A 26,703-nucleotide genomic window follows, 5' to 3' on the forward strand; every position below is an offset into this window, starting at 1 on the left:
TTAGAAAAAAGCCATGAGATGCTCATATCAGGTTTTATTCAACTGTTCTGAAGGGGAAATTTCCAAAGGGAGCTTGGGGCTTCGAATCACAGAGAAGTACTGAGAGTGCCGTACATTCTTAGGTCTTGCTCTGAGGTGAAAACCTGTAAGAGGGAAAAAAAGCACCCATTAAAGTGTATTGATGTGCATAGGTTTGTATGTGTGACAGCACACGTTTTTTCTCCTTTCTAGCTGGGCTAAGTTTCAAAGACAGTGAAAGTCAGAAATTGATAGTACCTTTTATTCATAGGCTCATTTTCCTGAACGCCAGCATATTCTTAAACAGTTAAGAATAACTGCTAAAACTGCAGCATTCCTCTTGGAAATGACTGCCTTGTAAAGCACAGCCCCATAAAGATTATTTTTGGAGGCTGTGAGGCTCCCTGGGAGGAGCACAAAGCAGCAGCAGGGTGAGGTTTGGGACCACCGCCAGCTGCCCAAACCCCACATCCCTCCTGGTGCAGGCAGGCCTTGTTTGCGTGGTGCAGACAGTACTAGCCCCACTAGAGGCTTGCTGGGACACATTTCCAAGTGTTCTTGTGTGATTGTGCTAGGGAAGGAAGCTTGCTGCCAACATACAGTCAATAGTCAATAGTACCCACTCCTATTTGTGACTTGCTCACACTTACGTCTCAGGTCCCCATTGTCACTCATCCACCCACAGCATGAGTTCTTCTGCTTACTTAAAAAAAAAGAAAGAAAGAAAGAAAGAAAAAGTGCCATGGCCTTAGTACAGCGAGCTGTCCCTGTTCCTCTGTAGAGACCTAAAGGTGTAAGCCTTCTTTTTATTTAACTGTTTTTTGTTCAGCCTTTTGAAGAACAGAGGTCTACTACATCACTTTGTGGCAATCCTAGACAGGTACGGTTACGGTCAAATTGAATCATAATTTTGCAAGGGAGATTTTTGTCTCTCAAAACAAATCCCATATAGCAACAGGTGGGAGGAATGGCAGACTGACACAGGGCCTATCTCTGAGCTGCCCTGGGAAGCTTGGAGTTGGCCTCAGGCAAGGCTTGTCAGTGGAGCAACAGAGCTCCGCTGTGCAGAGAAGTGCTACAGTTCCCTCTCTGGTCAGGGTAAATGTAATGTTTCTCCACCTTCTGCACTCCATCCAGCATTCGATCATGGGATAGAGAGCAGTAAGTTTTTAGTAAAGGAAACTACTTACAGACTGCAGTACAAAGCAATCATGGTAGTCATATAGCATAGAATTATAGAATGGCTTGAGTTGGAAGGGACCTCAAAGATGATCTAATTCCAACCCCTGGCTGCTACCCCCCCTCCTCCCCCCCCCCCCCCCATCACACTGCCCAGGGCCCCACCCAACCTGGACTTGAGCACCTCCAGGGATGGAGCACCCACAGCTTCCCTGAGCAGCCTGTGCCAGTGTCCCACCACTCTCTCAGTGAAAGAGCTCTCCCTGAAATCTAACCTAAATCTTCCCTCCTTTAGTTGAATACCACTTCTCCTATCACTATCTACCTGTGTAAGAAGTTGGTTTCCCTTCTGAATATATTGTATCATATGCTCCCTGATTTTAACAAGTGTGGCAACAAAAGGCTACTAGACTGTTTTTGACAATCCTTGGTCACATGTGATTTGCTAGTTGAAAGACTATGATGAGGCTTCTCATCCACGTTGAAACTGTAGTTGCATTTGCAACGTCTTGGTATTCTTTCTTGTTACAATGCAAATGTCACTAAAAATGTCTGTTGCTATTAGCAGTGTATATCAGAATACTTCAGAGAGGTGGCCCAAAAAATAACCTTCTCAGATAATGAAGTTCCTTTGGCATCTCACAAATATTGCCTGGTATGTACACCTTATCTGCTGTGTAGAATAGCAGACTATCGCCAGAAGATCCCACTGCCCCGCTCCTGATTTTGTCAAAAGGTAGTAATCAAATAGGCCCAGTTTCCAGATTCATCCTTCAGTTTTGAACAGACTATGACTGCAGTTTCAGCTGAACCTCTGGAAGTATTTTGTATACAAGAAGAAAAGTGGAACACAAGCAATAACAGCAACAAAAATACAACAGAACATAGACAGATGGTAGAAACAGGAGGGAAGATGTGGGGTGGCAGCAACCAAGGGGGACAAAAAGGGTAAAAGACAGCAGCATCTCATTTTTCATCCACGATGAATTAATCAAAGATTTATAAACATTTAGACAAAGTCCTTTTATGCTTGTCAGTAGTTCGTCTTCTCTAGTCTGTTATTAGCTCATTAGATGGTTAAGTCAGACAAGCCAGTGTGCCAAGCTCCTATCCCTTGAGGCATCTTTTCTCCAATTAGACTACAAAACACTTGGTGTTTCTGAAAAAAAAAAAAAAAAAAAAAAAAAAAAAAGAGAGAGAAAAAAAAAGAAAGAAAGAAAGAAAAAAAAAGAGAAAAAAAGAAAAGAAAAGAATCAGGCTATCATTGTCTCAGAATGGGCACTTAAAAACTAGAAGACCTCAAATCTTCAAACATATTTATCCTATAAATTTCTCAGTTTTCCCAGTTGTGAACTGGAGGCAGTTTCTCTTTTGCCCATGCGGTATGGTTTATATTTTAATTTGTTCATTACTGTCTGTGAAGTTCAGCGCAACTCTTGGATAAAGGAAATTCTGTTTACTCAAGCTAGTAGTAGTGCTGCTTTGAAGCCTTCTCTGATCTATGACGGGAATTGGTAGATTGAGTGGCCTAAGCCAAATTCTCAACAAATGCTCTTTCTCTGCTGCTTGGAACAAGGAAACTCCAACATTGCTCCAGAGATGTAAGTTCAACAATCTCCAAATTTCTCTGAGCCCAAGATTAATTAAAAATACGTTCAGCAAAGCTCGTATATTTCTGTTACAGGAGCTCTGTGGACCCAAAACAAAAGAAATGAAAAGAAAATTAAACATTCACAAGGTCACGTTCCCAAAATCCCTTCAGAGTCAGATTGACTGAGGAAGAGAAATTGAGCAGGCCAGATGAAAATCAATCAGAACAACAATGCCTGAGTGTCTTCTCGAGTAGGGAAAATCCCTCCAGTTAAATTGGCCTCTACAATTTAATCTTCGAGAACTTTGAAATTGCACCATAAGGACAGAAAAACGTACCCCATTCCAGTGTGATGGCAACAGTATTTCTGAACTGATCAGCCCTGGGGAGAAGCCTGAATTCTGTTTCCCCCAAGAGAGCTATTGAGCTCCTTTTTCAAATGATGGCACGCAGAGTTATTCCTTGAAATCCCAAATGAGTAACAGATTTCTTGAATAAATCCGCTTAGCTGCAAAAGTGTCAAAGACATTTTGAAAGGCTATTCACTCATGAATACAGAAGGACTGTCCCCTGGTGTCTTTCTGTCCAAAACCAATAGACAGCTGCCACTCTGATGAGAGGAATCTGGCTGAGTGTTTGGTTTGCTAGAGCCTTAGGACTACAACATTTAGGTCTAGGAGATACTTTGAGAGGTCAGGTTTTATCTTCCAGTAATTTAAACTCTATGAATTCCTAGGCTATTATGCTGGAGCAACACAGTCAGCAATACTGGCATCCCAAGGATCTCCTCATTGCTCATCCTAAATTTTCTATGTTCCAGTGTAAAGCCATTAATTCCTGCTGTACTCAAAGCAAATGCAGGGAAACAGATTATTCATTGCATCTCTGCAGCAATCTATACTTTGTCTTGTCTTTCCTTCTCTATAGTGAACAGCATCACCACAGTCTTTCCTCTCAGCTCACTTTTCTGTGTTTCATAAAGTCCTCATTTTTCTCCCCTGTACCTCTGTAGTCCACCCCCATATTCCTTCATTCAAGACTTACAGCAGATCTTTCACTCCTGCTGAGTATAACGGAAGGATTTTTTTCTTGCATCTTGCGGTTTGTGCGTTTGTTTACACATCCCAGCATTATATTTGCTTTTGTGTGTGTGTGTATTGCAATACTGTGACTTTGAGTCATCATCAGTCATAGACACTGGAGTCTTTTCTGAAGGTCTAAAGCACTAAGGTGATGAGACAAACTTATTCCTGGTGATCTCATACTTTCGATCTGTTCTGGAAGACTTGTGGGATGATTTAGCCCTACTGATTTCACATCTGTCAAGTTATACAGGAGAATTCATTGTCATTTCCTCTTTCTGTGTTAACAGCCCAACACAGTATAGTACAGTGAAGCTAATAGCATTAGTTCATGGTAATTGAACCTTTCACAAAAGAGATGGTTGCAGAAAGAAAGCTAATTAAAATCTTAAAATTCTCTCTAATTATTTTGTTTTATGGCCATTCATATGGCAATCCAGACCATTGGATTCATAGTCCTACTTGCTTATTTTGTTACATCGTGAATAGAATTTGAAATGCAAAGAGTGGCAGCGTGGGAAAGTGGAACAGAGTATGTGCAAGTGATGTTGTGCCTGGAAGATGAGCTGTGGAACGAAGCTAATGGAGTCAGCCTCAGCCAATTGGGGCAAGTCCTTGGGACATGTTATCTTACTAATATTTTTCCTTATCCTTGTGAAGCCTGATGGTCCTATAAGGATGGAGAGGGAAAAAAATGAGCATGGAAATTTCAATTTAGATTGCTTGATGAAATAGAGATATTTCAGCAAAATAAAAAAAAAAAAACTGTAAATTTAATCACAGTCCTTTCTATTAGTAAAATATTAAAAAAAAAAAAAGAAAGAAAAAAAAGAAAAGAAAAGAAAAAAAGAGAAAAAAAGCTTATTGAGTTTATTCCCAAAATCTTTAAAGAGATCACAAGAAGTTCTGGACTGGGCAGTGCTACCTACAGAACTTGTTCTTCTCCCTTTGATGTGTTACTGCTGGCGTCACAAACTTCTAGTTAACACAGAATGAAAGAGTTACATCTAAAATTTTTTCACCATTTATGCATTTGTTCTTTTTCACACTCTTTTTGCTATTCTATAGATAATCATTTTATTCTGTTTAATTGTAGTGTTTTATCAGTTCCACCCTAGGGTTCCCAAACATTAATACAGTTTGTAGACAACTGAAAGAAAACATTTTAATCCTTAAAGTCTATGCAATTCTATTTACTGTTCCTAAGGGAGAATACTTCTGGTATTATTGGACAAAAATCTACTGTACTTACTCAGCTTTTATTCAATTCCTGCTCATGCAGACCTTCTAGAAGTTAGTGGAAATTTTATCCAAATGAGGACTTCATTTAAAAAGTGTCCCATGACAGATTTCTTAAGTGTTTGCAAAATCTGTATTTTTGCCCCTACTTGTTTTTGAAAACTGAAGTTAAGTTTGTTATACAATGTACCTTAAAAGCTTTGCCTGCCCTATCATATTGCTCCTTTAGGGTATTACTTTTTCAATTGTCCCTCTCTACTCTGCCCTCGTGAGGACACATCTGGAGTATTGCGTCCAGGTCTGGGGTCCCCAGTAGAAGAAAGACAGGGAGCTCTTGGAGGGGGTCCAGAGGAGGGCCATAAAAGATGACCATAGGGCTGGACCACCTTCCCTATGATGGCAGGCTGAGGGAGCTGGGCTTGTTCAGCCTGGAGAAGAGAAGGTTGAGGGGTGACCTCATTGCAGCCTTTCAGTACATAAAGGGAACCTACAAACAAGAGGGAAGCCAACCCTTTGAAACAGCAGGACAAGGGGAAATGGTTTTAAGTTGAAGGAGGGAAGATTTAGGTTGGATGTCAGGGGGAAGTTCTTTACTGTGAGAGTAGTGAGGTGCTGGAACAGGCTGCCCAGAGAGGTTATGGATGCCCCGTCCCTGGAGGTGTTCAAGACCAGGTTTGATGAGGCTCTGGGCAACCTGATCTACATTAAATGTGGAGGTTGGTGGCCTTGCCTGTGGCAGGGAGGTTGGAGCTTGATGATCCTTGAGGTCCCTTCCAACCCAAGCCATTCTATGATTCAATATTAAGTGTGTAGCCTGATTGGATTTTTCTGAATTTAAAGTGGTAGTTGTTGGTTAAACATGGTAATCATCGCATGTATGACTGGGTGAGAACAACACAGTAAGGGAATAATTGTCTTAAAACAGCATCCAGGAGTTCATCCAGCTCCTGCTGTTTTTGCACTGTGGGCAATGAGCCCAATTTTAATATGCATGACCTAAAATGTACAAAAAGCAGAGTGGGAGAATGAATGGGTAAAAATGCCAAAAAATGTCATGGGATGAGACTGTGCAGAGTCTGCAAGGCTATGAGGAGTATGTACCGAGCACAAGAAGACACTTACACACCACCAAAATGAGTTCAAGTGCAGGCATCAACTGTCTTTTATTTCAGTAGGGTGAGCTGGGACTTGGCCAGCAGCAAGGCGAAAGTGATCGTTTTAGTTTATTACAGATCAGTTAGAACAACTGGTAAGGATGAAAAACCTGGGAAGCATCCAGGACAGCAGCCTAACATTAATAGCATTAAAAATAATTTTCAGGCAGATCAATATGAAACCTGTTTGCTTAGAACCTGAGGGTGATTGGAGAGAAAGAGAGAGTCTTGGGAACATAGTAAGTGAAAACATAAAGTGTGTAACATTTTCATCAAGTGAACGCAAAACCTTTGAAACCCAAGTCTGTTTGGTGCAAAATGTTTGCCAGCCCAGAGCGGTAGTCTGTCTGATGTAGGGGAAACCTGGCTGAGTTCTTTGAGATCATTTCAACAGGAGTGGCCTCCAGAACGATGGGCGTAATAAGGATTTGTCTGTAACTGAAGAAGGGGGATTTTGGTTAGGGGTAGGCTTTGGGGTTTTTTCAGCTGACTTTTCTCTTTAGACAGACATCGTGCAGCCTGCGTTGCTTGCAAGGGAATAAAGCCATCCCTGAAGCCAGGGAATGGAGGAAGAGCATGACTGTTTGTAAACTAGCCAGAAGCTAATCAAGCTGAGTTTAATTAAAGAGCGTTATAGGATATTAACAACATTTGTGACCTTTCCCTGTCCAGAGTGTAATATTTTTCTTAATTTTTATTTTAAGTTTGTCTACATGAGAGTAAATATTGTTGTAAGGGTTTATCGTAGTGAGAAAAAACACACGTGCGTTGCTTGCCTCTCCTCTGCTCTGGCATGAAAATTAGCAGTTCACTACAGTTCTTTTCGGACTTTTCACTCACAAAAGGTATCAGTGCAGTGTTCATTCCTTATTAATGCCTGAACTTCATTAAAAAACATTTCCCCATGTTTTTAGGACCCTAAATGTATCATCGTGAATTAACCCATTTCAAAGATGCTTCTTTTCTTCCCATTTTCCCTCCTGCTGGTTTTCCAGACAGGCCCTGGGAAATTCCAAGTATTTCAGAATTTGGTTTTGATGAATATGAAATTGAAAAGTTGAAATATTCTGTATTCTCTAAAATATGAAATATTCTCTTCTCTTCCTTCCCTGAGGGAAAGTTCTCAGAGAGTTTTAGCACAGAAATTGCAGAGCATTATGCTTGAACACTTTTACTGGACAAAAATGATTTAACATTCCCAGATCCCTGTGTTTGGGTTTCTTGAAACAAATCCAAATATTTTGTTACGACGTGACCTTGCATTAATCTGCACCCACCCAAGCTGCTGCAGGCTCTGGCAGGGTGATCGAGTGTCCTTCTTCCTCTGCAGGCTGAGGTTGCGCCAACCTGATGCTCAGTCCCAGCCTAATGGATGAAAGGTGCCATTGCTTGGCAAGGTTGTTAGTGTTCCCCTTTACCCCTGCAATACGTACACAGATGAGGATTAAATAAATGCTTGTCTTAGAAGAAATGAAAATAAGTGCCCCTGTCTGACAAGAGGAGTCTGAATTCTGGCTTCCAGTCGATGGGTCTCAACACCTATAGCCACTTTGTTGAGGGTAGGCAGGGTGGTTGGTGGCAGCTGAACCAAGGAATAGAAAAACTGGGAAAGAATATCAGTTGCTTGGGTATTTTGGTAAACCTAACTTAGCAAAAACTATTTAAAACTGAAGCATTTCTTTCCATTCTCCGTGCCCAGAAGAAATCTTGCTACTATACAGAGCTGCAGCCTTGTGAGTTTGTTTTAAAATGAAGCTCATTTTTATTCTCTGAGTACTGCACAGGTCACAGTCATGTTTTTAATTACCAATCAGACTTCCATTAAGGAAATAAAATGAATTTTATGTGCTGGTTGTCAAAGGTCCATATAGCTGCCTCATTTCATGTGCCCTGTCCATTCAAGCAGCAAGCAAATGAACAGAAACTTACTCAGGGGTAGTAAACAAAACCTTGAATCCTTCGCCCCACGGAAGAGAGACAGAGGCTGAGATGGAGAAGCTGCAAGGACTTTTCATTTTTCATTCCCTTCAGCTGTGTTTTTCCTGTCTGCCATGAGCAGTGTGAACAGAATGTTAAATATGCCTTTAAGTTACTCATGGAAAGAAAAGGTCACACACATACACGTTCAACACCTCTCTTTCTCTTTCTTTTTTGTGTGTCTATTGTGTTTGTATGAATGAGCATAGAGAGACCCCAGCCCTAGAACATAGAAAAATGAACTGTGGGACCCATCTATTTGCTTAGAAATTTCAACAGGGAGAGATTATAATAGTCATAAATTCAATTTATTTATAAAGCATTCTCTGTCAGGCATCGCTGAGCTGCACAAACAATTATGAAAGAATCGTAGTAGATTAAAAACATAGATTAGAGAATCATAAAATGCACTATAGTGATTGGATTAAAATGCATTTGACAGAAATGTTTTAAAAGTGGGATTTGAGGAGCTCTTCTGGGTGGTCAGTCAGAGAAAAGTCCCTGCTTGGTGGTGCATCCAAACAAAGACTCGAGGGAGGATTTCTGCAGGGGATCCCTCGTGTCTCTCCAATTCTTAGTCCAGCCCAACAGTAATTGAGGGTAACTCAGAGTGAGTCTAAGTTGTGCTGGCTGTGGCTATTGTTTCATGTTTGCTGACTTCTCATCCTATGCTAGCTGCCCAAATTCTTCTTTCCGTGGTTGTGCTCATCCATCCCCAGCTAGCCCTGTCCTCTCCTGGAAGCATGCCTAATGGCGAGGGTCTGCATGAGGGACACTGCTGGTTGGTCTGTCCACTCAGGGCTCCCCGTGAAAAGCAATTTAGGGAAGATTTCCTGAGAAGTTATAAAGGGGATGAAGAGAAATGGGAAAGTCAGCCTAAAAGCAATTACTGACTTACCTAGTAGTAAGGGGACAATATTTTCCGTGTTAAAATTAGTAAAATTCTCCCTGATTTGGTCTATATTTTAGTCTAGCCTGGCATATACTGGAATTACTCAAAACCTTGTAGAATCAGATGAAATTAAAAAGAAAAAAAAATATGAGAGAAAAAATGCTTTGTCAAATTAATGTCCATGAGGAGACTTGTCCATGAGGGAACTCTAAAAACCCTTGGCATAAAGAAAGTCTTAATATGGGTACATTTCCAAGGGAACTCACTGTCTGCATGTTGAGTCCTATTAGAAATTCAGTGCTTCCTTTTGGGACACAATGTTTGGTGAGCTCTTAGTGCCACCATCAGTCATCTTTTCTAAGTGCCACTAAGGCACGTGATTTGGTGGTTGGGTTGGGTGGTTGGACTTGGGGATCCTGAAGGTATTTTCCAACCTAAATGATTATATGAAAGCTGAAGGTTCCTCAGCATAACATTGTATGCGACGACAGCTGAAACTTACGAGGTAGACAAACTGTAGTTGTGATAATGTTGATTCCAGGCATTTTAAAAAAAAATCATTAGTCTCCCTGAAATTGTGTGGTTAACTTAAAATTAATAAATCTATTGAGGACAGAAATTCACTTTTGTTAAGCATTTTCACTAATACTGTGGAGTTTAGAAACTCACTGAAAAATAATGTGCTGAAATCACTGTTCATATATTCATGATCAGATTGTAAATATCTATTGAGAACTCCAGACCTGTCACTTCAGGAAATAGCCTGTATATATACATATATATATGGCACAAAGCAATAAAATCATTAGAACAGCCGTAGCTGAGATTCTGTATCCTGTTTCCAAAAGCAAGCATGATTGTGTATCCTGCGCAGTGAAAGCCTTTTAGAAACTGTCCTAATGAGCCAGTATTGTTTACGCAGATTTTTTATAGAATTCCCCTAAATGAGCTAGATACTATTCTGCTTGCCAACAAAGTACAAGATTCACTATTTAAGTCCAACATGATGTTAAGCATAAAAAGGTTAGACTTGAAGGGACTGTGTTTAAAATTTATTTATTTATTTATTTAAAATGAACACTGAGATGTTTTATGGTTGGTAGACTTCTATATCTCATTGCACAGGTGAGCAAATCCAAATACCTAAGCATAGTGAATAGCCAGTGTCTAAGTTATCTGAGCCATTCTGGGAGTTGAATGAGACATGATACGCCTTATGATGATCTATTAGATGTAGCTGTCATGCTGAAGCTGCTCTGATTTAAATGGATGCCCCTGGTACTCTGTCCTTAATCAGTAGTTGGTAGACGGACAATTGACTGTGGTGTTTCAAATGGCTTTTTTAACCTTGGAAAAGGTGCCAGACTGCCTCTGAAACTGCAAAAGGGAAACTAGTAAAAACTTTTCTAGGGGTGAATTTCATTCCCATGCATGGTAACAGCACAACACCTAGCCAGCTTTTAATTCCTATCCAGAGATCCTAAATGAGTCATAAACCTTATGCTGCCTTCCATAATGTTGCTTCCCTCTGGAAGGGTAATCTATTGGTCTGATCAGAATATAAAGTGACAGTTCATTTCAATTTAATCAGACTAGTGGACCAAAACAAAAAAAAATATCTAGGACATGAATTTCTTTGCTTCTTCACAGCCATTCAGGCTAGAGTGTTTGTACATTGGATGGCTTCAGTTCTTTGTCCCAACAAATGAAAACAAAGCCTATAAGGAGAAGATTTCTCTGACTTATATTTGTATATAGGCAGAATGCTATTATTCATTTTCAGTCCAAAAAAGAAGGCATCTTGAGCAAGAAAACCCAAGAGGTTTCTAGTACTGCTAGCCAAAGACCATGAGGAAAACTCTTATAGTGGTTAGACATCTAATCAGCACCAGAGGCCAAATTTGAAGTTCAATTGAATGCATAATTAAGGCAAGTGCTTGACTATCTCTATGATAGGCAATGAGGCATCCAACTGGTAAGTATTGATGTGTGATTGGAAAGGAAATAGCTGGTTTGTTAGGTTGTTCTGGGGACAAGAGATCCGTTTAGAATGATAAAATATGCAGACAGATTCTTAGAAAAGTATAGGTTGAAAAGAACTTTGATTGGTTGTCTTGTCCAAATTCCTGCTCGAAGCAGGACTGTTTCCATAATTAATCAAGTTGCTCGGAATCTTCTTCAGTATAAAGGTTTCAAAATCTCACTCCTCCTATTATGGGCCAAGTAATGTTGACATAATTTAACCTCTTTAAAAATGTAAGTTTTCCAATAATTACGTTATTCCCTATGGAGTAATGTAATTTATTCATTTATTTGTTATAAGATGCCTAGCAGAGGGAATTGCCTCCCTTGTGCCTTGGTTTTCTACTGCAATTGGACACTGACAGAAAATATAACTCTGCTGAAACCATATATAACTTCAATTTGGTCCTGGACAACGTGCTGCAAAATAAATAAATAAGGAGCTTAGATTAGATCCTGCAAGAGAACTAGGCATGAAGTATTTGTTAATTTGCCAAGAAACACTTGTTGACTGTGCATATATATCAGGTCTGTGATTGTTCAAAACTATTAATGTCCTCCTTTCCATTTACTTCCATGGAAGTTCTTTTAAGTGCATCGTAGGCATGTTATAAATTATCAAGCACCAAAGCCTGGCTTATGCTACATTCCTGTTTTATAGTTGCTCATTTCAGATTAGCAAGAATTCTATATTTATCTGGTTTATTCTTCTAATGCTGTACATCTTAAAAGTTGCAGAACATGGCAGTATTCCCCATTCACAAGTGTTACTTGAAGGTGGTATTTCTGTAGTACTCAGTGTGTATTTAACTTTACACACAGAAAAGACGGCGATAAAGACATAGTATTTGGTTGGAGTAGAGCGGAGGCAGTGCTGATGATATTTGGAAATCTAAGCTTTCAGAAATTGTTCTGACTTCTGTTTACTAGCAGGGGGGGCTATGTTTAGTTAAATACCAGCCATCCACTTCCTTCTATGGTCTTATTTTATCACTGTCAGGTAAATGACCTTTTCTTGATTTGAGGGGGAATATTCTTTTGGAGGAACTGGCAGAAAGGGCAATGTGTTTTAGGTCCATTATTAGCAGCAGATTAGGTTATGTTCAACTATATGCTATCTAATCATTCCTTTATCTTCGTTATAAAAAAAAAAAAAAAGGAAATGGTCAGTGTTTTCTGCAATGACAGTCATTTTCATAAGTCAAAAAAGTTCAAACAAGTTTTATTCAGTCATGTATTTGCGTACTATTTTCATGCGTATTTAGCTGAAAACATCTTCTGAGTAACCAAATACACTCAGAAGTAACTCAGAGTTAACAAACCCATCTCAACATCTGCCTTATTGACTTGATCCTATATGTAAGTGCACATATGTGGCTCTTTCACAGTGAAGGTTGAAGTTATTAAGCAAACAGTAGCATTTAGGTCAGCATATTCATACAGCAAGGATATCTGTATGTCAGACGTGATGGTAACTTGTAATCCAAAAAAAAGGAATCTCTTGCACTAAGTCTTAGGGCTGTTTTCCAAGCTCTGCAAGTCACTTTCCTTCTTCCCATCAGCAAAACATTGTTTTCCCTACTAGGAAAACGTCTGAGTGTTCCCACTCTGACTTGTATCTCTCAGAACCTATTTGTACAATTAATGAGAAAACATCCTATATGACAGAGGCCCTTAAAATATCGTTGTTTTCCTTGGATAAGTGAATATTTGCATTACTGAAGAACTGTATTCCCTTATGTTAGGGGAGCACTAGGGAATAGTAGTGCAGACACTGACGTAACTTGGTCTAAGATCGCACAACCAGCTTTAGATGGGTCCTATCTGTGAAGAGCTTGCTGCACTTTGCTTCAAATACATCAAATCTAGGTTTTGAAATTGTTTGTTACAGGATGAACAGAGTTCTAGCAGAGACAGAGAGCGATGTTTAAGAAAACCTGTACTGAGTGAATTTCACATTGTAAACTTTCTAGATTGGGATGTACGAAATGTGAGTCTCTGACTGTGATTGAGCCTTAGGGTAACTCTTGCAATGAGAATGCTCTAACCCAACAGTGCTGCTGGGTGGATGGGGTTGGAAGAGCTAAGGACTGAGATAGAGTCATTCTGATGACTAGGTCCCCAGGAGCAGCACTGGTCTGCTTGCTCCCCTCATGGCAGGAGAAAAACCCCAAGGCACCCTGCAGTGCTGTGCTGGGATTTCCTGTTTTCAGATTCCTCCTGTGAACCCAGGCTGCCATTAGGTACCATTTAAAAATTAAAAACAAAAATGAACCTATGACGTCTTCAGAAAGCACATGGGATTAGAGGGGCTTTGTACTTAATATAGTAATCCTCTTTTGGAAATACATCTTAGACACTCAGCAGCAAGTTACTGTTTGTTTCTTTAAGAATGAGATGATGTACAGTTTGTTTCTTGGCAATGCTGGTGCTGGCTGGTCTGTCAGCCAGGGCAGCTGCTGCTCATGTCCTGTATCTGTAATAAAACAACAGAGAACCGTGGTGGAGCCATTCCTGGAACATGTGTGTGCTCCAGGCACAGATCGGTTTTAGAAAATTTTTATCACTCCTCTTCGTCCACTTAATTTGCCTTTCTGTTTACTAGTTCGGTTTAGAGTTTCCTTTTTTCTTCTTTTGAAACATTTTTATCAATACTGTTCAAGCAAGAAGTTCCTGGTTTGTGATTCTGCAACCTGCAACGTTCTTAGTGAGTCTGAGCCTCATCAGCGTGGTTCCCATTCATAAGACACAACTGAAAAAATACCATGCCCTCTTTCTTTCAGCTCCAAAATGTTTGCTGTCTTTTGATGCTGTGGTTTGAGTATGTGCTTTGAAGGGACAGTGCTGCTGGTATCTCCTTTCCCTCCCGGGAGGTTGCAGACAGCCCCAGCAGCTCCTGGAGATGCGCAAGGTCAGGCTGGACAGGGCTCTGAGCAACCTGATCTACCTGTGAGTGTCCCTGTTCACTGCAGAGGATTGGACCAGATGGCCTTTAAGTGTCTCTTTCAACTCAAACGATTCTGGGATTCTTTTGACATGGCACCAAACTACCTTCTCAGAGAAGCAGGGTTTTTGTATACTTTATGGCGTTATGTCCCTCGGGAACCTGGAATACTGGGGCCCAGTCTGCCTAATTCCTGGGAGCAAAGTTTGGAGTGAGCAGCCAGCAACAGCGTGGCTGCCCATTTAGCAGAGGTAGGTTAATGGTCCTGGGGCTCCCAAGTGCACTGGGTGTTCCACTTGTGTCCAACCAAGGCAGCAGGTGGCTGGGTCATGTCTGAGCTCCCCAGGCAGGGGGCACTGAGTGGGACTGCACCCAGGTCCCTGGGAGCCTGCTTCTGTCTCCTTGCTGCTGGGCTGTGCTGTGCTCATAACAGCTCTTCAGTTTTATGGTGTACGGAAGAGAGGGAACACAAGTTAATTACTAGGCTCTTCAAATTCTTCTCAGTTCTGAGCGGGAGCAGCTCCCTGAAATGGCCTTGGAGTAGCTGCACTGTGTAAGTTGGGCAGTATTTTTCCTTCAGTCCTGAAATCATTAATTTAAGTGCGGAGGATCATAAAATCTCTCTCCTCTGCTCAGTATTCTGTATCTTATGTTCATTTCAGAGGCTTTTATATAATTTTGCTTTTTGTGAAGCTTTCTATCTTAACACGAGCATTGTAAAGAGTATATTCAAACAACCTGTAGCTGTATATGTATACATGCATATATATATGTATATATATGCGTCTGCATGTAGTATTTTGGCATATTATTACCTCAGTGACATGGCTCAACAAAGCAGAAGTCAGTCATCCCACAGACATCTTCTGCATGGTTCACAGCGTGCTATGAGGCTCCTCAACCAACCCAGTGGAACCTGTTAGCTGCTGAAATACTGGGTGCTGTGTGCAGTGTTAAATAATGACAAAGTTTTTTCCAGAATTTTCCCAAGTATTTGCTTTCTCGGTCTTTTGGTTGTATAATATAGGTATTTCAATGAAATTCATGGAGTGGAAATGCTCTTCTGGCTGGGCAGAGCAGTACAGCAGAGCACTGCCGCCACAGAGAGCACAGAGCCAGGCACAGCAGCAGCATTTGTCCCAGCGCTTCTTGAGGTCAAAAGCAATGTTTAGAGATAAATCACTGGGCATGAGGTCAGTCTTAGGCCTTCCCCTTCAGTTGGTTAGCCGGTCAGGTTCAAGTTGTACCTGGAGTTGGTAAACAAGAGAGTGGGCTCCTCAAAATCCCTTTGACTGCCAAGAGAAGTTGTAGAGGAAGACTGTTTGGGGAAAACGACGTTTCTCCATGAACCAATTTCTCTGCTTACAGAGCAGAATGAATTGAGTGCAAACAGCAATCTCAAGGGCAGTCTGAATGACAGAGTGGGCTTGGAGCTACCGGTGGCCCTTTCTGAGGGAAAGAAGAAGTGCTTACCCACAACTGTAGGAAATTCTTTGGCTGGAACAGGGAGTGAGACTCATAAATGCAGTAGCTGTGAGTGCTGTATGCTGTTGTATTCTTCTCTGAGTTCAACGGGAGAAAAATTCTTGGTGTCCTGATCTATGTCTGTCTGGGACAATGATGGGCAAAATCTGTAATGTGGGTATGTTCAAAAGCTTTACGACTGGATCAGATAAATACAGAGCAATACTTTTTCAGGTGCTCTTTGTAGTAAACACCAGGGATTACTGCAGGCATTGTGGTAACATTATGGGAGAAAAGAGATCAATATTTTAAAGTGTAAGAGTATACCTGCTACCATCAGATGGAATGTCTCAGGCATCTAAAATAACATGCTAATATAAACATGGAAATGGACGAGTATCACATTTTTTGATTAATGAGCTGCTAGTGAGTTGCTATTAATTACCTGGATCTGAGTGGAGGAAGTTCAAATGGGCAATTGAGTCAAATGATGAAGTGATCTTATGTAAACTCACACATTTTATGTTTCTGTGTCATATGGAAGTATCATGCATGCATTCATCAGCACACAAGACAGAGGAGCAGGGCAACTTTGGACTTGCAGTGTACTGAGCTGGCTGCCTGATTGTCTTGCTGCATATCCTACAAGATGTGACCAAGACTATCTGGACTGATATAATTTCTATTTCAGATTTTTATTTCTTGAATGAGGAATACTCTTAATAACTGACTTTGTAGCTTAAACTTAAGAGGGACCTATTCTCCCTTTGCTGTCATCTTGTTTTCATATACTTATTTCTCATCCAGTTTGCCATGCAGCACTTCTGTAGTGATTAGCTAATGCTGCCATTTCCCTCCTACTTAGATGGTGGTCCCAACCACTTCTGCAATGCTACTATTCTTATTTCACTGTGGGGCTGAAAACCCAGAGATGAAAGGTGGAGAGCCTATGTGCTGTCTCCTGAAGGGTGCTTGCTTGTCCCGAATAGGACTGTACCATCACTAGAAGTGACTTTGTTTGGATGTGCTTAAATTTCAGCCCTCGCTTCACAGGGACATGTTCATTTCTGATGGAATGACTAAATGCCTCGTGTTAGTCAGCCTGATCCAAAAATCAGAAACAGGTGACAAACCAATAGCCTACCTATTCCCAGCAATAGAAAAAAAGGAATCCCAAAAAAGGCGTTGTATGAAACACGCATCAGTGAATTTCTCTCTGTCCTTCTCTGCAGCACTGCATCCAGCAACACTTTCTATCCAGAGGTAGAAAAGAACTGGATACAATTTGTTCAGAGGGGTGACAGCACTTGGCAGTGTTTCCTGCCTGGCACATGCCTGTGGACCCTCTGCCCTCCTCCTGTGCACACACTTGTGCAGTGATCGGTCCCTACCAAGGCAAAGGCAGCAAATACCTAACCAAAATTTGCTGCCATCGTCCTGTCACATTGGCTGCAGAATATGCAAGTCTGAGGAGGAAGGCCTCTGGCAAGTCACGGATGTTAGATGTACCCAAGTGATGAGATACTGAGCCGGAGGCCGTGTGGGTGGAATTTGACAGCAGAAACTGTCCTTGTCCTGTTTGTCACTCATGCTAACCGTTGTCTTTCTTGTTCTCTTTTCTCTCCAGGAACGAGTGGAATATCTCTTTCTCATAATTTTTACAGTGGAAGCATTTTTAAAAGTAATAGCATATGGACTTCTCTTTCACCCCAACGCTTACCTCCGCAATGGCTGGAATTTACTAGATTTTATAATTGTGGTAGTAGGGTGAGTATCAGCACCATGTCTTTGAATACACTGTACACCTTGGGACGCTGGGAACCTTTGGGAGCATGAAGGTGTATGAGGGTTGAAACATCCCTTATAGGTGATGTGAGGGGTTGCTATCCATCTTTTTCTCTCTACCACATGTTCTACCAAATGGTACTGCACAGTTAATTCCTGCTGGTCATCTGAAGGTATAACTTGATTCATACTGATTTCATTGTGTAGCAATGACTTACCTTAAGGTTAATAAATCAGGATTGACATCCAGTTGATGTACATTTTCTCTCTGGTATCCCTTGCTACTTAGACTTTCCCAAAGCTTTCAATGGTTTGCAAGATATGGAAATTAAACTGCTCTTTTTGTAATGGATGAAAAGAGAAAGCAGTGCAAGTAAAGTGCTTTAACACATTTATGGTAGAAGAAAATCCCTTTATTTGCAAGTCTGTGTGAATATTAAAGAAAAATATCCAGGTAGAATTCATAAATTAACAATGGGATTTAATAAGAAACAGGTTCTGTGATGTTGTGAACTACTCTTTTGCAAAGAAGGATGAAAATTTTAAATCTCAGGTTTTCATTTTAAAAAACAACAACAAAAAAAGTTCTTTAGTTCAGTCACACTGTTCTGATGGTGATCTCAAGGCTTTTGATTTGGACAATTTTAATGCTTTAACCTTTTTAAAGACTAGTTTTACTATTATGGATCACATTTCCACTTTAAGCTGCAATCTCTTCTCTGTGTGTTTCAAGCTTGGCATTTAATTTATTTGAATAAAAACAAAATAAAGAACCTTCCCCCCCTTTTTTTTTCTTGCTGAGTGCAAGAGATAAATAAGGTTTTTGATTTGTGATTGTTGAATGGAAGGAATGAAGAATAAACTACCCTGAAGACGAAGAGAGAAGGTATTTTTTCTCCTGAGTAATTGGTCCCACCCTCCCACAGCTCCATTATTACAGAATGTCATCGCCCACAAAAACTTTGAGTCTTTCCACCTCTTTCCCAAGGAAACTCTGCATCAGAATCATAGAATCATAGAGTGGTTTAGGTTGGAAGGGGTCAGCTGAGTTCCAACCCCCTGCCATAGGCAGGGCTGCCACCCAGCAGCTCAGGCTGCCCAGGGCCCCATCCAACCTGGCCCTGAGTGCCTCCAGGGATGAGGCACCAACAGCTTTTCTGGACAGCTGTGCCAGGGCTTCACTCTGCTCTCTGAGTGAAAAAGTTCCTCCTGACATCTAACTTAAATCTCCCCTCTTTTAGTTTAAAACCACTCCCCCTTCTCTTATCACTACCTGTGTAAAAAGTTGCTCTCTCTTCTGTTACTAAGCTCCCTTTAAGTACAACTCCCAGGTAAAGCATTAAAAAGGGCACTCTGAGTCATCAGTGCTCCTTATCATTTCTGCTTCTAATCAAAGTTCAACTTGACCATTTTTGGGGTGGTCCCAAATAATTGCTTCAGCAAACTGCTCTGTGCTACTGGTTCCCTACTGCTTCCAGCATCCTGGAGAAAATGTGGTGATGTACTGGAACAGGTTGCCTAGAGAGTATGTGGGTGCTCCATTCCTGGAGGCATTCAAGGCAAGGCTGGATGTAGCTCTGGGCAGCCTGGTCTGGTGTTTGGCGATCCTGCACATGGCAGGGGGGCTGAAATGGGATGCCCTTCAAGGTACTTTTCAACCCAGGCCATTCCATGATTCTATGAAAATTGGATGGAAGGAGTTTCTACTGAGGGAAGAGAGAACAAGTCAGCACCAATTGTTATTCCCAAGACATCGCCCACTCAAAGTGGGCATAGCTCCTCTGTTTGCAGCAGTGCCCAGTTTCCTTTGCCCTTCATTCCTACCCACAGCCAGAAGATTGCACAGCAAATTAGTAATTGGAAATTGGCAAATCCCCAACCCCTCTCCTGTCATTGTTGTCCAATTCTGTAGCTGGTTCTGCCTTTGAATGTCCTCAGACATCTCACATGCCTTGGGATCGCTGCTTGGTGAAGAAATATTGGAGAACAGAACTCCTACGAATATGATTATTTCCTTTTCATCTCTAGGAGAAAGACTTTTTAAGGAGAGGTCATGTGTTACCTCTTCTTCTTCCATTGGTATGCTAGAGAGCAAGACTTCAGAAATCAGAGGGTGGCATTATATCTAGTTTAAGTACAGTCCTTTTCAATTTTCCTTCCAAGGCAGTTAATCAGCAAGATGATATACAGGCTAAAATTAATTCCCCTGCCAATAATGACAGAAGCTGCATCTCTCAGCTCTTGTACCCGCTCTTGCCTCCAGCAGCTCTCAGTCTGGAGATGGGGAACAAAAAATGTAACTGGGGAGGGATTACACAGCATAATAAACATGGCCAAGACCCCATGGTCTCTGTTAAATAGTACCAATCTCAAGTGACAGATTCCACTTCAAGGCCAGATGGGTCCCTTTGATGTTTATCTGTTTGATTTCTCTCCTACACTGCCGCAGCCTAACCCAGTGTGCTGCTTTTTCTCTCCACAAGCCCTCTGCAAAATCTGTGTGGCAATGCCATCTGTTCCTGTTCTGCCCTGCCTTCTTCTCCTAGGGACTGTCTGAAACACCTCAGTGACATCATGTTTAAATTTCAGTGACATTTCAATAGTTTGTTAGAGTAGAAGCCCCATGGGAAAAAAAAATATACAAGAGAGGGAAAGTAGGGTGGAAGAAAAGTGCAGAAATAAAGGCTTATATCAGCAGTTATTTGTGGCATCTTTTTCTGGCCATTGATGAAGCTATTGGAGAAAGCTGAATGATTTGGGCACCATTGTAGCACTGGGCAGAGGGGGTTATCTGGCCTGGGATGTGAGGAACAGCATGACAGGAATAATAGAAGCATCAAAACAAACAAACAAACAAACAACAACAAAAAAGACCATGGTAACTGTTGTGCTTGTTCTGCCTTGGGCCTCATTTTCATTTTCAGTGATGGTTGTTCTAGAAAGTCTAGTTGGGAAGTATTTCGTGTATTGATGAGAGCTAAGGGAACAAAGGAAAAGGCAGGTTTTTAGATACTTTGTTCATCTCTCAATCTACTTAGTATGTACTGACTACTACGTATGACTGTCCCTCTGTATGGGGCGCTGGTGAGACCAAGATGCAATCTCAACAGTATTATGTTCAGTTTTGGGCCCCCTCACAGCAGGAAGGATATGGAGTTGCTGTAAAGAGACCAAAAAACAAGAGTCATGAGAAGCAGCTACACGAGCTGAGCTTGTTTAATGTGGAGACGAGGAGGCTGAAGGAGACTTCATCATCCTCTACAACTACCTTAAAGCAGGTTACAGTGAGGAGGTGATAGTTTCTTTTCTCAGATGACAAGTGATAGGATATGAGGAAACAGCTTCAAGTTGTGCCGGGGGAGGTTTAGGTTGGATATCAGGAAGAATTTCTTCATGGAGAGGGTGTTCAGGCATTGGAATGGGCTGCCCAGGGGGGAGGTGGTGGAGTCCCCATGCCTTGAGGTATTTGTGCAGCATGGATGTGGTTCTTAGGGACACAGTTTAGTCTTGGTTGTTGTAAGTGGTAGTTGGACTTGGTGATCTTACTGGTCTTTCCCAACCTAAATGATTCTGTAATTATCATAGAATCATAGAATGGTTTGAGTTGGAAAGGACCTTTAAGATCATCTAGTTCCAACCCCCCTGCTATAGGCAGGGACATCTCCTTCTAGACCAGGTTGCTCAAAGCCCCATCCATTAGATCAATTAAGACCCATTAAATCAATTTAATTATAACTTAGTATATCTTGAGAAGCTAAAGCAGCATAACTGCCTTCCTTTACATTAAAACATACAAGTAAATAGAATAAGAGAAACATGGTGATGTGTAGGACCAATTGTAAATTCTAGGAGGAAGTGAAGACAACTGCTATGTTTTCAGGAGAAAGGATGCACTTTAGACCTGAGGGTTTATAACAGCTTATCGTTCTTGCAGTGCAGGAGATCTGCTTATTCATCAGTTAAGCCTTTTAAAGCTCGATTCCAGCTTGTCTTTAAATAGCATATGACCCTGCTATAGCAATACCATTAAATACTACTTTCAAGAAAAATGTCTGTCTATGGTTATCTGTCAGAGGCTCTGTGGATAAGAACATTATTAGTTAAGAGTAGAGATCACACCCATATGCTACCTAATGAGGCACAACCCACAAGCACTGACAATTAGTCAAATTGTTTCCTGTTTCCTGTAATTTTATTGTTCTTCTTTTGGAAAACATAAAACTTTCAGATAAAACAGCAATGTCCGTTACCATTAGGCTGCTGGAGGAAATTTCTCTTGAGAAAAGACTAACTTGACAATGTTGTGTTAGAAGACTATCTGTCTTTCCTGGCAACACTGTGGTTTGTCTGCCAAGCACAGTCATTCTCCAAGGACCCATAGCTTCTGCCAGTAAAAAGGTGTCATAATTTGAAAGGCAGGCTTACTTACGAAGGTAATCAGCAAAGGTATTTGGAAAAGATCTGAAATTCAGAACAGATTGGAAAATGTGATCACAATGTGTCTTCCTGAAGGCCACTGGGGCATTTCTAAAGGGTGGGCCCAAACACTTCCACACTCAAAGATCACGGGTGAATTGCAAAGCATGGTGAAAATAAAAATCACTATAGCTTACTATTTATTTGTAACGATGAGGATTCTTTCAGCTGTGTTTTTCTGCTGATTTTGGCCTTACAAATACCAAGCTCTCTGTTTCCTTTTTATATTCTGGAGGACCTTGACGGGTTCTTTTTTATGCTTTAAAAATCAGCATGCCTTCCTCACAGAGGAAATGAAGATTTGTAGAGCAGGTTGCAGCCCTGTCATACTGCTGTTGGAGTCATCTAGCAAAGAGAAAACCTTTTAGATGTTTCAGATGTCAGAAAGGAAACAGAAAAATATGAGAACGTGGGAACAGTGACGCCAACTTCATATGTCATGAGTAGTTCTGAATCAAACAAACAGAAGTGGACTGTGCCCATACACACATTGCGTGTGATAGAAATATGTTTTCTGCTTTACAGTTCATGCCTATCAAATGAATTTAGTTCAGGTGTAGTCAAGTCACAGGTGAAATTCAGAAATCAAGATGTTGTTAATTGCACTTCTGCAGTGGAAAGTACAATATCCTAATGAAAATGGGGTGTGAGTTTAGCACGGCAGAAAGTAGTTAGCTGGAAGGAAATAAGATCAATTTCTGAATTCTTTCAAAAAATAGGAAGGAAGAAAAAGTGAAGACTTTCAGTGGCCACAAGAGCTCAGACTGCCTGCATTTTTGTATCGTTCAAACTTTGATTTCTGTGTGTGCACAGAGTCCTCTCACACCTTGCTTGCAGCCTGCATTTCAGCTAACTCTCCCACTTAGAAGAGTCAGAAAGAACAGGGTTTTGCTCCACAGTACCTTTTCCCACAGATTTTCACCACAGAGCAGACTTTCCCCCACTATAAATACAAAGTAGAAGGACTCTGGCCTCATAGTTTATACCAGTAGCTTAACATTCATCTGTCTCTTTTAGGACTGGAAAGCAATTAGCTGACAAACTAGGAAGACTAGATAGAGATTGTAGAAACTACAAACTATGGGTTGTGGGTTTTCCTCCTAAAAGAGGGTGATGGTAGAGGCAGTCAGAAGCCTTACCTTTCTTCTGCGTCTCCTCATCTTCACTATTTCTAACCAGGTCTTATTTTTTCTCTGAGTCATAACAAAGTTACAGCCAGAAAAGCATGTGGTGGATGTAATCTCTGAGCCATAGATCTGCCCCTGCCCTAACTCAGGAAGAGCAAGGAAGGACAGTAGGGCAGGGTGTTATCCAAATTTAGAGAGAGGAATAAGAGATTCAGTAGGCCAGATTGGACACAGCGTAGAGCCCAGTAGAAGAAGGGAAGAGTGAAATAAATAAAGAAAAAGTTGTATTGCATTGGTAAAAAGCAGGATTAGTGCACAGGGAGATACTGAGCATGTGTTAAAGCAAGATTAGCAGGAGTAATGCAATTTGAGATTAAACGTGGGTTTTTAAAAGCAGCAATAGCTGAAAGTTATTCCTGACAGAGTAGGCTGTTCCATGTGGGTACCTCAAGATAGAGTGTTTAGCATGTCAGTACTGGAGCACACAGCAGGGTTACAAGGTCTGCAGCAGAGCTGCACTGGTATGAGAAAGCAGGTTCTAGCTCCAAAGAAATGAGTTGCTTTGCCTTGTTTTTATATCTTTCATATTAATTTAGAACATATGTAGCTTTTCTTAGAATTCAGAATTTCAGAGCAGCCCATGGTTTACCCACTGCATGAGTGGCAGGAGAAACGCCCTTGATGCCAGCTGACATGAGCTGCTGTTTGGTAGAACCTAGGTCCAGCAATACTTGGGAGCAAGGAGACTGGACCCTCAGTCATGCACAATTGCTGATCCAGAGTTCTGTGATGTTTTTTTCTCAACCTTACAAGACAGCTAAAAAACAGCATAAGAAACCTTTTACAGTGAATTCTTTTTCCTCCAGAGGATCCCAGGAGACTGGGACTGTTGTATGGGAATGTCAGTCATCATCTAGTATGGGAATTGTGTTGACTAGGAAGATAGAAATGTTTAAATAAGAAGTAGAGCACATTTCTAGAGCTTAATCACTAGCTTTCTGGAAATATATTAAGCCAAATTTGACCTACAGTGTTTCTATTATGAAGACCAGCAGAAAATTGCAACTCTGCATAATCTGTACACACAGCTCAAGGAATACATACATTCCAATAATTCGTGTTCCTTACATCAGCCCCTGTTTATCGCTCTCTGTGGTGTCTGTAGTCAACTCAGTATTTCTGATAGGCTCTGTTTTTGTCTTCTCTGCATCCTGCTTCACAGTCTGCAACACCTACAGCCTCAGCATGCAACCTCCCCCTACGCGGTTTTTCCCACACTTGTTACCTAGTTGTTAAATCTCTCTGCAGTGCCTGAAGTTGAGGCTTTGAATAGATCCAGTTAGGAGTTCCTCAGTCACAGATGACAAGTTTTATAAGACTCTCTATATCAAATTTAAGATTATTAAAAAAAAAAAAAAAAACAAGCTGCTTAAGAAACTAATTTCACATGTGCACCTCACTAATCCACCTCTTTCTGTGGTTTTAGTGCTGGGGAAAAGTGGTGGCTTAGATGCTTCAGCAAATGAATCCGTTTTCTATTCAGGGCAAGCTCCCTATATTTGCAGCCCTATCAGTAGGCTGTAAGCAGACTGCAGGGATCAGAGCTCCCTGCAAAGCAATCAGGCAGCTCAGTCTCTGCTTTACATGCAGTTTGGGGGCTCTCTGTGGAGTCTTCCATTTAAGAATGTAGATAATGAGATCCTGACAGAGGCACTGCAGACTGCGGTGTCTGGGAGACAAATCAGCCAGCGCTCAATCCAGGGCACTTCATCCAGGCTACTGCAGCTTCTTAAAGTTACATCTGGTGCTTCCATGGCATGCTGTGGGCCATGGGGTCTCTGCCGCTTGCAGGCAAGGTTTTCTGCAGAGTGCCAAACATCCATTTAGTCTGGAACAGCTTTTACCTTCACTGAATTTGGCTGGGTTCAAGCCGATGACTTAAAGGCTGAAAGCAATGTCATTAGCAAAGTCATGAGGAATCCGTACTCCCCCAAAGGATCCATTGTTTTACCAGAAACATGGAAGCTGCTTCCTGACAGCTAATTTATTAAATCAAACGCTTATTAATACATAGGGTGAACCTTCATTTTTTTTCACAGAAGAAAATTGTCTTTCCTGCCTTACTCTGCCTTTTCAAATGTGCTTTGATGGAGACATCTCCTTAAAACAGCTACTCCTACTAGCCAAGATAAAACACTTGGACTGGTATAATAAAATATTCTAATAATAAGACTCCTACAGTTTTGCACTTTCCATAGCCACTGCATCAAGGGATTTACAAATGGGTACACAAACACATAATCTGAGCATACTCTCCTACCTAAAAATGTACACCTTGAAGGAGCCCTGATTTTTAAACCCAGTTCTACCTGCAGTGACCTTAGTGAATCTTAATTCCTTGTAAAATGAGTGACAGATAATTAATTATTGAGTTAATGATGAATGATGATTCCTTCCCCAGGGTGCATGAGTGGTTAATAAAGGTAGCAAAATATTAGCAGCAGAAGGGGTAACACCGGCAATTTGTGGTTTCTTGCCTTTCTGCTCAACTTCCCATGTGTATGTTCTGACTGAAGGCTGCCTTCAAAACCTGACCGCATGCACGTTCATCATGAGACATTGCCAAAATTGTCATTTCAAAGCACCCAGGGCAGGGAGCGCACCTTCATATGTCAACGGGCAGACAGGTACAGCTGGCTGAAAGGAACCATTGGGCTGAAGGAGGAACACGTCATGTTTTTGTCTGTTCCATTTGCAAATGGTATTGGCATCACCGTTAGGCTATTGCATATGGGAAGAGTCTGTCTCTCCTCCACCATATGCGAATGTTGAGTGAGATGTGTGGCACTCTTCACAGGTCTGTGAGATAGCTCATGTGATACGATGATGATCTCTGTTCTTGTTTAGCCCAAGCCTTGCTGTCTGCCTACAACTTGTTTCTTTTCTTTTTACAGGCTTTTTAGTGCAATTTTAGAACAAGCAACCAAAGCAGATGGGGGGAATTCAATAGGAGGAAAAGGTGCCGGATTTGATGTTAAAGCACTGCGGGCTTTCCGAGTATTACGTCCCTTACGACTGGTGTCTGGAGTTCCTAGTGAGTAACATCATTGTTTTTGTTATGTGTATGTCTGTGGAATGAGGGTGGAGTAATTTGTAAAGATGGCATATGATGCAGATTGCTTTTGGTGTGGTGGGGAAGTCTTTTTTCAAATGAATGTAGCTTTGTGGTAAACATGATATTAATCAAAGGATGACCACACCAGAGCAGAGGGCAATGGAAGTTTCATGGCATGTCAGATGTGATTGTGCAACTTTTATAAATAATGGAAGTGAGAGATCCAAGAGTTTCAAAATTTTGAGCAAAAGATCCTTTAAGCAATTGTGAAGTCATGGTGTACTGCTGGCATTATACATTCCTGACCTTGGTGGAAATGCTGTATGATCATTTGTGTTGGTTTTGGGTAGAGGAGCTACTTCATTAAAATTGCGTCTTCTTTTGATGTGATGTAGATGGTTAGGAACAATTTAGAATTAACAGGACACAAGGCAATGATATAGTCATGTTCTATGTCTTATCTACTTAAATTATTTCTAATGCATCTAAGGAAGTCCTCAAGCAACTTTTAATAGTTTAATATTTATTTTCTTTCTTACAATAAAGGTATGAGTAACTACAAATCTGGTAATTCTATTGTGAAAGTGGAATATGTACAATACAGCATGGGAGGATTATATTGTTTATCTTGAGAGTTT

At 41.1% G+C, this 26,703-nt stretch overlaps 1 protein-coding gene across 39 annotated transcripts in view; it reads left to right on the forward strand.

Moving 5' to 3' along the window:
* The window catches only part of CACNA1C (calcium voltage-gated channel subunit alpha1 C), a 472,560-nt gene that overhangs the window by 249,267 nt on the left and 196,590 nt on the right, over positions 1-26,703 (forward strand). For 38 of the 39 annotated variants that reach the window (NM_001396677.1, XM_040651842.2, XM_015286450.4 and 35 more), the window contains exons 4-5: positions 17,190-17,329; positions 25,905-26,044. In NM_001396677.1, the coding sequence (NP_001383606.1) occupies positions 17,190-17,329; positions 25,905-26,044 (280 nt within the window). Of the gene's footprint in view, positions 1-17,189; positions 17,330-25,904; positions 26,045-26,703 lie in introns of those variants that run through there. The other variant, XM_046910578.1, reaches the window with a different exon arrangement.

The sequence above is a fragment of the Gallus gallus genome, chromosome 1 (assembly GCF_016699485.2).
Source record: "Gallus gallus isolate bGalGal1 chromosome 1, bGalGal1.mat.broiler.GRCg7b, whole genome shotgun sequence".
Taxonomy (NCBI): domain Eukaryota; kingdom Metazoa; phylum Chordata; class Aves; order Galliformes; family Phasianidae; genus Gallus; species Gallus gallus.